Source organism: Haliotis rufescens, unplaced genomic scaffold (genome assembly GCF_023055435.1).
Source record: "Haliotis rufescens isolate VD_foot unplaced genomic scaffold, xgHalRufe1.0.p SCAF_2, whole genome shotgun sequence".
Classification (NCBI taxonomy): Eukaryota; Metazoa; Mollusca; class Gastropoda; order Lepetellida; family Haliotidae; genus Haliotis; species Haliotis rufescens.
In genome coordinates, this window is record NW_025963890.1 from 4,622,445 (window position 1) to 4,637,540 (window position 15,096).

The following is a 15,096-nucleotide window of genomic DNA, read 5'->3' on the forward strand; positions in this document are numbered from 1 at the left end:
TACGGAACCCGCCAGGAACGAGCTCCAACACGTTGTAGTAATGGTGTTGAGCTAGACACCTCACACATGGCATAAATAGGACGATTCTGTCACGGACTACAACAAACACACGAATATGACAGACATTGTGTATCAAGCGAGGTGGTTGTTCGTGCTGATTGTATTTCTGCTGCAAGCGTCCGAAGGCCGTGAGTATGATCTTCAATGACCATAGCTCTCATCATTGTCATATATAAATATCATCATTTATGAAGAGGTGTTACTTTCCTATCTGATATCAAATTTGAAATGTAGGGTTATGTTACATATCTGTTCATTATGCTATTTCAAATAGTTGGGACTATTGGTGCGAAAGCAATAATTCTGGTATAGGATATTGTTTTATAATGTCATGGACGTGGCCATACGTTGTCTAATGCTCACGAAGTTATCGCTACGTTATACGTTTTCATAAATCCTTGATATCATATGATATATTACTTCGACCTACTTTTAATGCTTGCATTTTGCTACTGATCTGTAATGATTGATTACTGATTTTATAGGTGATACAAGAAAGTACACTCGAATTCATATTTCTTTCTTTCGGTTGGATGTACTTCTTAGTATACTCTATAACATATAAACAATACTATATTAAAGCGAAAACATAAAAGAAGCGAAAAATGATAAAACGGATGTCTGGCAGTAGATTGGTCTAACGCAAAGATGCGTGCTAATATTCACCTTTACACCCTGCGATGGATTTTCTACAATAGTTTATGTACAATATACCGTTGTTGTAATCTTTCTATGGGAGTATGAATAATTATATTCATAAACTTTGAAGCCCCTTGTATTCTATTAGTGCTGGCACAAGCCAGGACTCGTTACTTTTACTTTCAAGCCAGTGAAGGTCAGTATGTGTTTGGCGGAGGTATATATCAAGCACGTCAACAAGCCACGTTGACACCGTACTGACCTCCAGTTCAAGTACTTCCGGTACACAATGTTACTCCGACACAGGTCATCGCAATGGTGACCTGGTGTTGACCTGGATATTCTCCTGCGGAGTAATTCACGCAACTGTTTGTACAAAACATACCTTCTGCTTGACTTCTGTATATGACCTGAATGTAAAACCGTGAGGGTGATGGTTGGTCAAGATGCGGTGCACTCCCTTTTACATGTAGATGTAAGGTTATACTTGTCAAAAAGTTTGTATACTATCTCTAAGCGTGAGTGGTGAAGAGGCGTCGCTCTGACAGTGTGGCGCTGGGGGAGCCTAGTGGTTAAAACGTTGGCTGTTACACCTCGAAGATCATTGTTCGACTCCTCACCGGCGTGATATGCCTTGGATACCTCGTTAATCCGGACGGTACGGTTCAATGAAATCATCCAGATTATCAAATGTCCGGAATAACAAATTAAGGATTCTGAGTTATATCTTCTTGAATTATGTTAACATTTTCCACAGCATCGTCACGAAGGAGGGGTTTCCGCAATAACAGTGTCCGGACCAATACGTTTTCACTGCTAAAAGCGATGTAACACTGTCCTTACTCCACTAAGCCATTGCATAGAATTTCCGAGTGAAATGGGGAACACATAGTAGATCTTTGAATAGTTACATTATATCTTTCGCTTTTTGTATAATGAAAGTTTTAAAAGTAACTAAAATATTGTTGTAAGATACATTTTACACTGAAATAACCCATCGTACAATTGATAGTTTTGTTGTTGATATCTACTCAATATTCAAACCAATGGAATTTACTTATCATCTTGAACTTTATATTCTAACTCACATCGAATGGGACTGGTTTCGTATACAAGTGTGGTTTGTATAAGTTAATATATCAATATTAATATCAATATCAAATGCGTATGTCATAAGGGGTAGTTGCTTTAATAAGTGAAGTGCTTCAACTGAAGAGGCCAAAACTGCAATACGTGTACACTATGGTTCGTCAAACTTTAAACTTAAATGTACCTACAATAGACTTTTTCTAAAATAAAACTTTGAAATATATTCAAATCCTCAATAAAAAGAGATCTGACCTATTTTGCATACATGTATTTGAAAATAAGTGAAGTCGCGTTAATACACAACTGTGTATACTATGGTATATTTTATCGACCACAGAGTCTGCTGTAAACGTTATCGCGGAGACGGCGTAACAACGTGTTTCATGCTGTGTCGTAAATTGTGTCAATTGTGTCAAACACAATGCATATAACAATGCGACCATACAGTAAGTAGGAGCTTCATTCGTCCAGCATCTTGCTACGCTGGGAAAAGTCGGACCTTTAATTAGCCATGCTTGTAGTTGATCTTGTGGCGCAATAAGCTGTCAACACTGAGGTGTTAGAATTGTGGGCGAACACCAGCTGTCTGAACAGGTTCCTGGGATCTCAGAGACGTGATATTTTGCAGTATGACATCCTCAAGGCAATTATGTAGCAATTATGTAACTTTACTTTCCAGCATTTGACCTATAGAAACTTTGTCAACTAAGAGTGAGTTAATGTACCCGGGACTATGTTAAGGGAGTCAGTCGGACACTCATCCCAATTGACCCGTGAAGATCCGGGGTAGAATAGGACTTCAGCAACCCATGCTTGCCGTAAGAGGCGACTAACGGGATCGGGTGGTCAGGCTCGCTGACTTGGTTGGTGCATGCCATCGTATCCCAATTGCGTGGATCGATGCTCATGATACTACCTGTTGTATGTGCCAGGTGTGTAGGGACAAGGTGTTATACTACCTGTTGTATGTGCCAGGTGTGTAGGGACAAGGTGTTATACTACCTGTTGTATGTGCCAAGTGTGTTTTGGGACAAGGTGTTATACTACCTGTTATATGTGCCAGGTGTATGTAGGGAGAAGGTGTTATACTACCTGTTATATGTGCCAGGTGTGTAGGGACAAGGTGTTATACTACCTGTTGTATGTGCCAGGTGTGTGTAGGGACAAGGTGTTAAACTACCTGTTGTATGTGCCAGGTGTGTTTAGGGACAAGGTGTTATACTACCTGTTGTATGTGCCAGGTGTGTAGGGACAAGGTGTTATACTACCTGTTGTATGTGCCAAGTGTGTTTTGGGACAAGGTGTTATACTACCTGTTATATGTGCCAGGTGTATGTAGGGAGAAGGTGTTATACTACCTGTTATATGTGCCAGGTGTGTAGGGACAAGGTGTTATACTACCTGTTGTATGTGCCAGGTGTGTGTAGGGACAAGGTGTTAAACTACCTGTTGTATGTGCCAGGTGTGTTTAGGGACAAGGTGTTGTACTACCTGTTATATGTGCCAGGTGTATGTTGGGAGAAGGTGTTATACTACCTGTTATATGTGCCAGGTGTGTAGGGACAAGGTGTTATACTACCTGTTGTATGTGCCAGGTGTGTGTAGGGACAAGGTGTTATACTACCTGTTATATGTGCCAGGTGTATGTAGGGAGAAGGTGTTATACTACCTGTTATATGTGCCAGGTGTGTAGGGACAAGGTGTTATACTACCTGTTGTATGTGCCAGGTGTGTGTAGGGACAAGGTGTTAAACTACCTGTTGTATGTGCCAGGTGTGTTTAGGGACAAGGTGTTGTACTACCTGTTGTATGTGCCAGGTGTGTTTAGGGACAAGGTGTTATACTACCTGTTGTATTTGCCAGGTGTGTTTAGGGACAAGGTGTTGTACTACCTGTTGTATGTGCCAGGTGTGTAGGGACAAGGTGATATACTACCTGTTGTATGTGTCAGGTGTGTAGGGACAAGGTGTTATACTCTCTGTTGTATGTGCCAGGTGTGTAGGGACAAGGTGTTATACTACCTGTTGTATGTGCCAGGTGTGTAGGGACAAGGTGTTATACTACCTGTTGTATGTGCCAGGTGTGTAGGGACAAGGTGTTATACTACCTGTTGTATGTGCCAGGTGTGTTTAGGGACAAGGTGTTATACTACCTGTTGTATGTGCCAGGTGTGTGTAGGGACAAGGTGTTATACTACCTGTTGTATCTGTCCAGGTGTGTTTAGGGAGAAGCTGTTATACTACCTGTTGTATCTGTCCAGGTGTGTGTAGGGACAAGGTGTTATACTACCTTTTTTATATGTGCCAGGTGCGTGTAGGGACAAGGTGTTATACTACCTGTTGTATGTGCCAGGTGTGTAGGGACAAGGTGTTATACTACCTTTTTTATATGTGCCAGGTGTGTAGGGACAAGGTGTTATACTACCTGTTGTATGTGCCAGGTGTGTAGGGACAAGGTGTTGTACTACCTGTTGTATGTGCCAGGTGTGTGTAGGGACAAGGTGTTATACTACCTGTTGTATGTGCCAGGTGTGTGTCGGGAGGGGGCGGAGTTTGAGTGTGACGATCAGTGCGTCCCCAACCACTGGCGCTGTGACTTGGACAAGGACTGTGAGGACGGCAGTGACGAGATCAACTGTGGTAGGAATAAAACTCTCTTCCTCGTAATACCACCATGACTGTTATATATAATATTTCCATTTGAACGAAGGAATTCCGTCTTCTTTCGAAATTATATTTCGTTATTAGCAATTGATTAAAACAAAATATTCAACTAATACTTGTAACTACAACCCGTTGGATTGTTATAATACTTATGACTACATATCTACTCACTGTGTCGGCTTGAGCTGCAATATATATGTTAAGAGCATATTCGTTGTAATGTTTGTTTTTTGTAATTAAAATAATCTACATCAGTGATAAAACAAATCAACGTAGAACTGAAAAGTTGAGTATACTTGCAGAAGATTTCCATTGTTAAAAAATGAATTCATTTCTCATTAACAAACGCGATGTTCAATGTAGTGTAAGGTTATTGGTGTTGAAGGTGAGATAACGTGTCGACCAGAGTACGTGTCCTGTGCATCATATGACGCGTGTATCAGTGCAGACTGGTGGTGCGACGGCGAAAGGGACTGCAAGGACGGCAGCGACGAGAACAACTGTGGTGAGTGACGTGACGACGGCCCTCCACTTCAGTCTCTTTCTCTCTCCATCAGGAGTACAGGACTTTTATAACGCCGAACATTCAACAAGGCGTCGCATGACGCAGATCACGCCCAACAAAGACAGAAGTTTAATACTGATCATCATTTGCTGTCCCAGATATTCATTTTATAACCACAATTGATGATATATTCATACGTCAGGCTTTTGGGAGGATTAGTAGTTAAATGATTCGTTCTTTTCTCCGAAAAAATGGGTTCGGATCTCTACATGGGTACAGTGTGGGAAGCCAAGTCTTGTCCCCACTGTACAGTGATTTGCTAAAAGTGTCGACACCTCACACACAATCACTCTCTGTTAACAGAGAGCATCACCTGTCCTCCGTTCACGGCACCCTGTGTGTCCGGCAGCAAGAAGTGTGTCCTGCAGCGGTCAGTCTGTGATGGACAGAAGGACTGTATAGACGGGAGTGATGAAGAAGAATGTAAGTAAGGAGAAAGATTCTAACGTATTCAAATGCAAAATAAGAGGTTGCTGGTTCTGCTAATTACAAAACCGGCCCTAAAACGGCATATGACATCATGGTTGATATTCTGAGGAAGCAAGACTTTAAATTGTAATCATAATTTATCATATCTACCAGGTTGAACTGGATAAAATGTAACTGTAAATTAATGTAGATTAAAACACACCCATGAACTGAAATTATACTACTCGAAAGACGTTAAAGAACACCCGATTCTTTGATATCACTGTAGTCAATCTGCCATGTCTTGCCATGGAGGAACTGGCTCTTCTTCGACTTTTTTGAGTGGTATACATTTTCACACCATGTTGCTGTGTAGACCATGCCATTAGTACCTTACATAGTAGTAGTAGTAGTAGTAGTAGTAGTAGTAGTAGTAGTCACTGGACTGTTCCCTCTCAATATTACCCTGTCTGGCGCTCGGCATTAAGGGGCTAAAACAAGGACTGGTCGGCTCGGAGTCAGTATACTGTGTCTGAGTGGGGTATTCATATTAAACTTCGGCATGGTATCTCAGTGGGCTAGCACTATAAATCGGCATCAGTCCGGACCAGTACAAGCAGCCACACACACACACACACGTGCATGCAGGTTGCTATATAAGTGCGATAATCTTGGACGCGACGTTAAACCCAATTTCACCTCACCTTCTCAATATGCAGGTATATGTTTCTGTGCATGCCACCATACCTGTATTTCCCTGTGATTATGGAAGAAAGAAACATGGTTTCCTCAGGTGGGAAGACCTGTGCGCCAGATCAGGTGATGTGCCGGAACGACGCAAACATCTGCATCAAGACAATCTGGCTGTGTGATGGGGAGCCCGACTGCCCTAACGGCACTGATGAGGCCAATTGTCGTAAGTCGTATGATATCACGCGAATGACATTTCTCGTATAATAATATTAAAACTGAATCCATATTTTATATCTTTATGATTATTTTGTGAGAAAGACGCACGAATAATTGAATATATACACGGCCCTAGTGTCCATTGCAGTTCTTGCAATCTGGTTGGCAGAATAGGTCAATTACTTTTACATTTGTTTTTCACAAGGAGTTAAAATACGCCACACACAACGAGACGGAATACTTCCGCCACAATGGAATGTAGGGCATTTGCCATGCCGCCTTCTTTCAGGATCCTCTTGCACAAAACAACCCTATCCCTACAAATATTGTATAAATCTATACGATCGGGATCTTAGGTTTTAGTTATAATCGCCAGCCACTTCCACAGAGCGAGTGTAGGCTTATGTCAAAATTTACCACTGGTCCGGACTTAAGTTTAAGCTAAGATCATTATAGTCCTTGAAATACTTGACAAAATGGAGTGCAAATGTTTCAAATGTTTTCTGAGACCGCAGAACAGATTTTACGTCTGAACTGTTTTCACTGATCGAAGTGACAATTCCAAACACTATCGGCTCGATACCTTCAACCTCAAATATCATTTCCACAACTTCCATACGATGAAAGTGTCAACAAAATACATGTACCTTTTAGATGTTATGTGGGAAGGGTAAACACGGAAGGTGTCTGTAAGATGTTGTAATGACCGTGACCTTTCTGATAACCCAGCGGCAGCTAATCGAAAAAGAAAACACAGTCAATCCTTTAAAATTTAATGCTTTTGCCTTCATCAGTGTTCAAACGAGACGAAAATGTTGACGCCTGTACCATTGTGATTTTAGCAACATTTGTCAACAGGTAGTTATTAAATATGTTAAATGTTCTCAATATTAAATCGTGAGCCTATCACTGATCTTTAGAGCCAAATGCATCATGTAGCATTAGATTAAATGATTAAGGTGATGAATGAAAGAATGCCAACGTGGACATAAGTTGATACGTGTTATCTCCCTTTGTTGTGACGTAGGCCCAACCTGTGCAGCTGACGAGCTGCAGTGTGCGGATGACAAGTGTATAAAGAAGGTGTGGCAGTGTGACGGAGATAATGACTGCATCGATGGATCTGATGAAGAGTCTTGTGGTACGTTATGAATCATATGTTTCCAACACACATGCACATTATGGTGAGCCATCGTTGTCTTTATTGTGACACTCAATCAGTATCGTTGTCCTCGTTATTGGCACCAAACGCAATCATCATCATCATCATCATCATCATCATCATCATCATCGCCGTCGTCATCATCATTATACCCTTTGTATCATTATCACTAAGTTATGGTCATAATCATCGTTAACCCCATTTCATCGTCGTCGAGGGGCGGTCGGGTAGCCTAGTGGTTAAAGCGTTCGCTCGTCACGCCGAAGACCCGGGTTCGATTCCCGACATGGGCACAATGTGTGAAGCCCATTTCTGGTGTCCCCCGCCGTGATATTGCTGGAATAGTGCTAAAAGCGGCGTAAAACCATACTCACTCACTCATTGTCGTCGTTGTCATCGTCACTGTCGTCACTGTTTCCAGCACCCGTGAAGTGCAACACCACCGAGTTCAAGTGTGCGGACAACACATGCATCCCGAAGACGTGGACGTGTGACGGCGAGGCGGATTGTGAGGACGATAGTGACGAGATCAGGTGTATGTAGTTATCACCGATGTATCTAATATACCAATTACTCGGGATCCATAATATCTCGTAATTTACTACTTAATAATATTATAAAATATAAATTGTCAATGCAAAAGAATAGCCAGTCCAGATTATCCCCCGATAAACAGATTCCATTTGGCGTAATGGGCAAAATAACACATCAATGAAGATTATGTGTCATAGCTGTAGATATCTATTTCAAACCGACTTTTGATAAAACAAGATTTACGTGGCTTGACTAGCGCTTCCCTGATAAGTGAATACGTGTTGTACAGGTCCGGCCAGATCTAATGATACGCGTGTGCCTGAAATTACAAATGATCCAACATTCGTCCCCAACACAACGACCACTGGTGGTGAGTATGTTCATCTCAGAGATGTATATGTGAACCTCATTTATTATGAACTACTTGTGGTTTCTTGGTCATGGAGCCTAGATTAATGAACTTTTGCTGTCCTTTTGGTCAACAACAATAAAATATTGTAACATGCTAATTAAATCTAGTCAACGTATAAAATATTTTTTATCTTTCTTTTACAGTTACAACTTTGAATTTAACATCAACGTCACCAACACCAACACCAACGCCAACGCCAACACCATCACAACATTCAACAACAATAACAACATCAGCCTCCTCAACAGGTGAGCCCTCCAAGGGAATATGAACCTCGTTGTGCCATTGGCACCACTTGTCCCTTGTCCAGGATCATCATCATCATCATCATCATCATCATCATCATCATCATCATCATCATCCCCTTGATGTCACCGATATTTAGTATTTAGTAGTATTAACAATCTTAGGAAAATCCGATCTTTGTTCTCGCTATCGCCAAACAAAGATCTGAGGACATCCCATTAAGGGCCACGTCAGAACGATTTTTCATCCAACAAATCAAGCTTCGCTTACCAGATCATGAAAGTGACAGTCGGAATGTGTTTTCTAATCATGCAACCTCGAAAACGTTAACACGGGGTATTCCGAACGACAGCTACGGCCCAAACGACTGATTCCGTCAAAATTATCGTCTGGTCGTCTTATTTCTTGCTTCCGTAGGATAAACATTTGAACGGAGGAGGCGTTGCACAGAATGTGGGAAGCACTGCCATACAATCTCAACCATATACTTGGCATTCCGGAATGTTCGTTTGTTAAGTTTTCAAAATTTTGATCGAGAACTGTGTCAACATATTTTTCAAGCGTGGTCACCAGAAATGGGCTTCACACATTGTACCCATGTCGGGAATCGAACCCGGGTCTTCGGCGTGACGAGCTAACGCTTTAACCACTAGTCTACCCGACCACTTTTCACAAATAGAAGAGACACATAATGCTGTCCAAACTATGTATTGTCTGGAAAATAGGACGTGAGCGACTTGCTGAAAACATCTTTCTTGACGGCCCTTTGTTTCTCTCTACCTGTCTGTGTAAACAATGCTTCTTGCAAACAATGTGTACGCATGTATTATAAACAGCAATATTTAAGAACCGTTACGGGTCGTCTAAGGCGCCAAGATTTGCTGTATAGAGTCGTATTTCATATCTTGCAAGAATCTGTTGACCGTGAGTTCGAATCCTTGGTTTGTTAGCACCATACGCGTTCAGTTCATTGCCCTCTTTCCATCCCTGACATTTAACTTAGGAATCGTAAAGCAATACGTTTTATGATAACCTCTGGCCTGTGTTTGTGTGTCAGCTGGTCATCAAGGGGCGTGTCTTCCCGGGCGGTTCATGTGTGGGGGCGGCAAGTGTATCCCTGAACGATGGCAATGTGACAACCAACAGGACTGCCCCGACAACAGCGATGAACTGAACTGTGGTACGTTAACTTTACATCTCAACCACGTGAGTATACTATCATGTTTGTCGAGTTCACCTGTTTGTCTTGTACACTTGGTTGTCTTGTGCACCTGTTTGTCCAGTACACCTGGTTGTCTTGAACACCTGGTTACCTAGTGCACCTGTTTTTCTTGTACACTTGGTTGTCTTGTGCACCTGTTTGTCCAGTATATCTGTTTGTCCAGTACACCTGGTTGTCTTGAACACCTGGTTACCTAGTGCACCTGTTTGTCTTGTACACCTGTTTGTCCAGTACCCCTGTTTGTCTTGTGCATCTGTTTGTCCAGTACACCTGTTTGTCCAGTACCCCTGTCTGTCTAGTGCACCTGTTTGTCAAGTACCCCTGTTTGTCTTGAACACCTGTTTGTCCAGCACACCTGTTATCCAGTACACCTGTTTGTCTTGTACACCTGTTTTTCTTGTACCCCTGGTTGACTAGTACACCTGTTTGTCCAGTACACCTGTTTGTCCAGTACACCTGTTATCCAGTACACCTGTTTGTCCGGTACACCTGTTTGTCTTTTACACATGTTTGTCTTTTACACCTGTTTGTCCAGTACAACTCTTTGACTTGCACACCTGTTTGTCCAGTACACCTGTTTGTCTTGCACACCTGGTTGTCTTCTACACCTGTTGTCCAGGGAACCTGGTTGTCTTGCACACCTGGTTGTCAAATACACCTGGTTGTAATCTACATCTGTTGTCCAGTACATCTGTTTGCCTTGTACACATGTTTGCCCAGAACATCTATCGTCTTGTTCCTCCAGGTGACACAACATGCGGGTCAAGATATGTCCAGTGTAGGTCAGGACAGTGCATCCCCAGTCCGTGGATGTGTGATGGACAGCCGGACTGTGCTGACGGTTCGGACGAGGCTCGGTGCCCTTCAAACACTACTCCTTACACGACATCATCGACAGAAGGAGCTCAAAGCTCCATCACGTCAACACAAACAGCATCAACTCCAGACACATCTACGCCTTCATCGACGTCAACAACAACTGTTTTCACCACACCAACTACGACAACATCCACAACAACGACTACGTTGCCGACTGTCAAAAGACCACCCGTTACTGCAACACGAACGGACAACGGTGAGTGACCTACAGGCACTTGAACGAAATAATATGACGTCACTGACATCTATGAAACTACTGTCTTTGGCAGACGCCCGTTCACTTTCAACATTCAAATCCGTGGATGTGAAGTAGATGACTGCAACTCGTTATAATCGACAGCATGGCGTTTTTCTCTTATAGCAACCACTGGTATGTCTGGTCCAATGCCATTATTCTCGGGTCTTTACCCCGGTACGACACAGTTACTTCTCTTCGTGATTATCTGACGACAAACGCTCCGTTTAATAGGCAAATAACTGTCGAGGCTTCTAAAATTAGAAAACGAAGCATTCCGATATCTGATAGCTTGGGGATCTGTAGCTCGAAATCGAATCGAAAACAGGTAGTTCCAAAGGGAAATAATAAAGGCACCGCTATCACACCGTCAGTGATATTTTACACATCCTGTCATTACTGAGTGTCATTGCATTTACACTCTGAAAGGGAGTAAGTGTTCTCTAGGTGGGTTTTCTTTCGTAATGATCGAAATGTCGAAATCGAGGTCTGATTGGTTAAAGAAGCGTCAGTGACAAACATGGCACGGCGTTATTCAAACATTAATCACTCAGGAAAAGAAGGGCCTTGCATTTACAGATTCAAGGATCTAACGATGCTAATTTTCCAAATGTGAAATAAATTTCAATTTGTCGAGAGTGAAGTTAGAAGCTTGAAATTTCAACATCGCATCATGAAATTTCAGATCAGCATCTTAAAATTTCAAGAAAAATAACAAAGCAATGGCCCAAAACCCGAATTCACAGAATTTGAAGTCCGTTTTCATTTTCATTCTGAATACCAAACCTTTTGAACAAATCATCCGTAAATAAAGTATTGGCAAATGCCTAATCGCTCTTCATCTAATGCGAGCTCTATCAGCTGCTCAGAGAGCATTCTACATTTCTTTCCAGATCCTCTACTGTTGGTGTTCGTGCACCAGGACTTGCTAGTCTTGGACCTAACTACCGATGACATCTCTGTACTTCCGGTTGCCGCCAAAGGAATGCGACCGAATCCCTCCGGTCTAACTGTGGACGTGAGGCAGAGGACGCTCTACTGGCCCGACGTCAGATACAACACCATCAACTCGTGAGTCGTGAAGTGTAGCTTGCAGGGAGGGTGCGGATTGAAAAGAATTGTCTGTTGTTCAAAAAGGAGGAAACTGATTTATAATAATAATGATGAATAATGAATAGTAGTGAAATCATGAAATCAGTCGTCAAAGGCGCCGCAATTCGCTGTGCAGAGTTGCGTCCCTTGATCTATGATCGTAGCTTCGAATTCCGGTTCGCCAGGATTATGTTTCAGGACTATATTGGTTTGTCAGCACCATACCCGTGCTCGTGGGTTTCACCGAAGTGGTAAACGTCTAAGACCTGCATCACTTCAGGCTTTCCTCCCACATCAAACTCTCACGCCGTGATAACTGGAACACAACTCACTGACCCAAACTCACTCTGCTACCGTAGATGCTATTCATCATCACATGTGTCGTTATATTTGTATTTCAAGTCTTGAAAATAGCCAGCATCAATGCCGAGCATGATGGGTAGGCAGTGCCAGTGATAATCCCCATGAGAATCTCGAGATCAGATTATGTGGCATGGATTATCTCTCTTTCGCGTGTTCGAAATATAAACCACTGGTTTGCCTGGCAAACCTTTGCATTGGGTTTAAAGCCGCTGTAAGAAATATTACGGCAAGATCACGTCGGTGGGTAGCATGAATAGGCTTCCGAGTGAGTGAGTGAGTGAGTATGGTTTTACGCTGCTTTTAGCAACGCTTTAACGCGAACGCTTTAACCACAGGGCTACCCGACCGCCCTCGGCTTCAGACATCATTCATGTTACAGCGAATAGTTCACACAGTGCAGTGTGGTAAAACATTATTCACCCAAATCAATTCAAGCTTCTTGAAAATATAATTTGATGATTTCAAAATGTAATACAACATTAACTTGTATCTTCACTCAATTCAATGCAATTAATACTTCCAGAAAATACAATTGGATGCTTTGATAACTTAACACAAGATTAACCTTTATCTTCAGTGCAACTTTAACCGGAAACAAGACTTTAACAAACATCAAGCAACTGTACACTACCGGGATACTCAGAGCGAACGGCATCACTCTGGACTGGGTTCATCATAATCTGTACTGGTCCGACCAGGAAGCCGGTACAATCACAGTTGCCTCCCTTGACACAGGCGCCAAAACAACATTGCTAGATACAGACTTGTCGCTGATTCAGGGACTTGAGGTGGATCCCTTGAATAGGTAAATATGAACGTAGCCGTTTGGACTTCATTTTATTACAAAAGATGAAAATTACTCTCTTTTTTTCTGCCCTTGGTTCGTATATATACTTTATGAGCACCGCGTGGGCATTCCGGGTCAATAGGGGCGTCATTTTCGATCGGTGGTCAGGCTCATAATATCAATCACTGGTTGGTCTGGTCCAAATTCGATTGTTTGCAGGCCGCCATCACTTTATTGATGGACCCGCCCCCATCCACCCACCCACTAACACACCCCCCCAAAAAAAACAAACAAAAAAACCAAAACAAAACAAAAACAAACAACTAAAACAACAACAAAAAAACAAAAAAACAAAAACAAAACAAAAAAACACACACACGCATACACGCACACCCACCTCCTAGTGCTCAGCATTAAGGGGATAAAACAAAGGTAGACTGCTGGGGAAAGTTGTAATGTGTCTGAGTGGTGTATCCCTGACAGGACTGCAGGATGGTATCTCAGTGGGCTAGTACTATAAAACTAGTACTATTTTTTTGGACAAGTATCAGCAACCACACACACACACACACGTGCATGCACGTCACTATATAAGTGCAATAATCTTGAACGCGGCGTTAACCCCCATTTCACCTCACCTCACCTTTTTGTTACTAGAAAGTGAATGTGTTGAAAGTATTGGATTCAAACCTCTAATCAGCGGATCCTGGTAGGGTCAAGAGCATGTTTCATGTGTAATAGCTCCTCTCATAGATTCTATATCCGGAATCTCTGCCCTGCATATTATGTAGAATAGAATATTTTTCACCGCCGTGTCTAGTTAAGTTGTTCAGCAGACACATTAAAACACTTTTCTTCAGATGTTGTGTATTTGTTACCTCACAGAATCGCCTACCGAAAGGCTACCAACCGAGACTGTTAAAATATTTTGTAGTAGAAGGGAAAATTGCAAAAAACACTTCAAACCCCACTTTACTTACATTTCATTGTCGTTGATTAAAACATATTTTAATAGATCACAGGGGTGGTGGGATGACCTAGTGGTAAAGGTGTTTGCTCGTCACGCCGACGACCCGGGTTCGATTCCCCACATGGCTGCAATGTGTGAAGCACATGTCTGGTGTCCCCCGACGTGATATTGCTGGAATATTGCAAAAAGCGGCGTAAAACTATACTTACTCACAATAAGATCGCATTAAAACAGTAGGTTGTCCCATTTTATTAATTTTAATATATTTCTTTATTACAAATAAACAATTTGTAAATCAAGTGGTTAATATCATCTTGCAACTCTTTATCACAAGGTGGTTATTCTGGGCCTGTGCAGGAAGTTATCCCAAGATTGAGATGAGCAGCACCGACGGCAGCAACAGAAGAGTCCTCCTAAACAGGGGACTCGCGTTTCCTCAGGACGTGGCCATAGGTTAGTAACAACATGGGCCATAGGTTAGTAGCAACGTGGCCATAGGTTAGTAGCAACGTGGCCATAGGTTAGTAGCAACGTGGCCATAGGTTAGTAACAACGTAGTCATAGGTTAGTAACAACATGGGCCATAGGTTAGTAGCAACGTGGCCATAGGTTAGTAACAACGTAGTCATAGGTTAGTAGCAACGTGGCCATAGGTTAGTAGCAACGTAGTCATAGGTTAGTAACAACATGGGCCATAGGTTAGTAGCAACGTGGCCATAGGTTAGTAACAACGTAGTCATAGGTTAGTAGCAACGTGGCCATAGGTTAGTAACAACGTAGTCATAGGTTAGTAACAACGTGGGCCATAGGTAAGTAACAACGTGGGCCATAGGTTAGTAGCAACGTGGCCATAGGTTACTT

At 42.3% G+C, this 15,096-nt stretch overlaps 1 protein-coding gene across 2 annotated transcripts in view; it reads left to right on the top strand.

Moving 5' to 3' along the window:
- The window catches only part of LOC124112768 (low-density lipoprotein receptor-related protein 4-like), a 41,801-nt gene continuing 26,705 nt past the window's right edge, over nucleotides 1-15,096 (top strand). Inside the window, exons 1-14 of one of the 2 annotated variants that reach the window (XM_046472904.2) lie at nucleotides 1-188; nucleotides 4,317-4,427; nucleotides 4,837-4,956; nucleotides 5,320-5,439; nucleotides 6,218-6,340; nucleotides 7,361-7,474; nucleotides 7,917-8,030; nucleotides 8,319-8,399; nucleotides 8,585-8,689; nucleotides 9,745-9,867; nucleotides 10,655-10,984; nucleotides 11,917-12,094; nucleotides 13,056-13,283; nucleotides 14,570-14,688. In XM_046472904.2, coding sequence (XP_046328860.2) covers nucleotides 116-188; nucleotides 4,317-4,427; nucleotides 4,837-4,956; nucleotides 5,320-5,439; nucleotides 6,218-6,340; nucleotides 7,361-7,474; nucleotides 7,917-8,030; nucleotides 8,319-8,399; nucleotides 8,585-8,689; nucleotides 9,745-9,867; nucleotides 10,655-10,984; nucleotides 11,917-12,094; nucleotides 13,056-13,283; nucleotides 14,570-14,688 — 1,939 coding nt within the window. In that variant the 5' untranslated portion in view covers nucleotides 1-115. Of the gene's footprint in view, nucleotides 189-4,316; nucleotides 4,428-4,836; nucleotides 4,957-5,319; nucleotides 5,440-6,217; nucleotides 6,341-7,360; nucleotides 7,475-7,916; nucleotides 8,031-8,318; nucleotides 8,400-8,584; nucleotides 8,690-9,744; nucleotides 9,894-10,654; nucleotides 10,985-11,916; nucleotides 12,095-13,055; nucleotides 13,284-14,569; nucleotides 14,689-15,096 lie in introns of those variants that run through there. The other variant, XM_046472906.2, reaches the window with a different exon arrangement.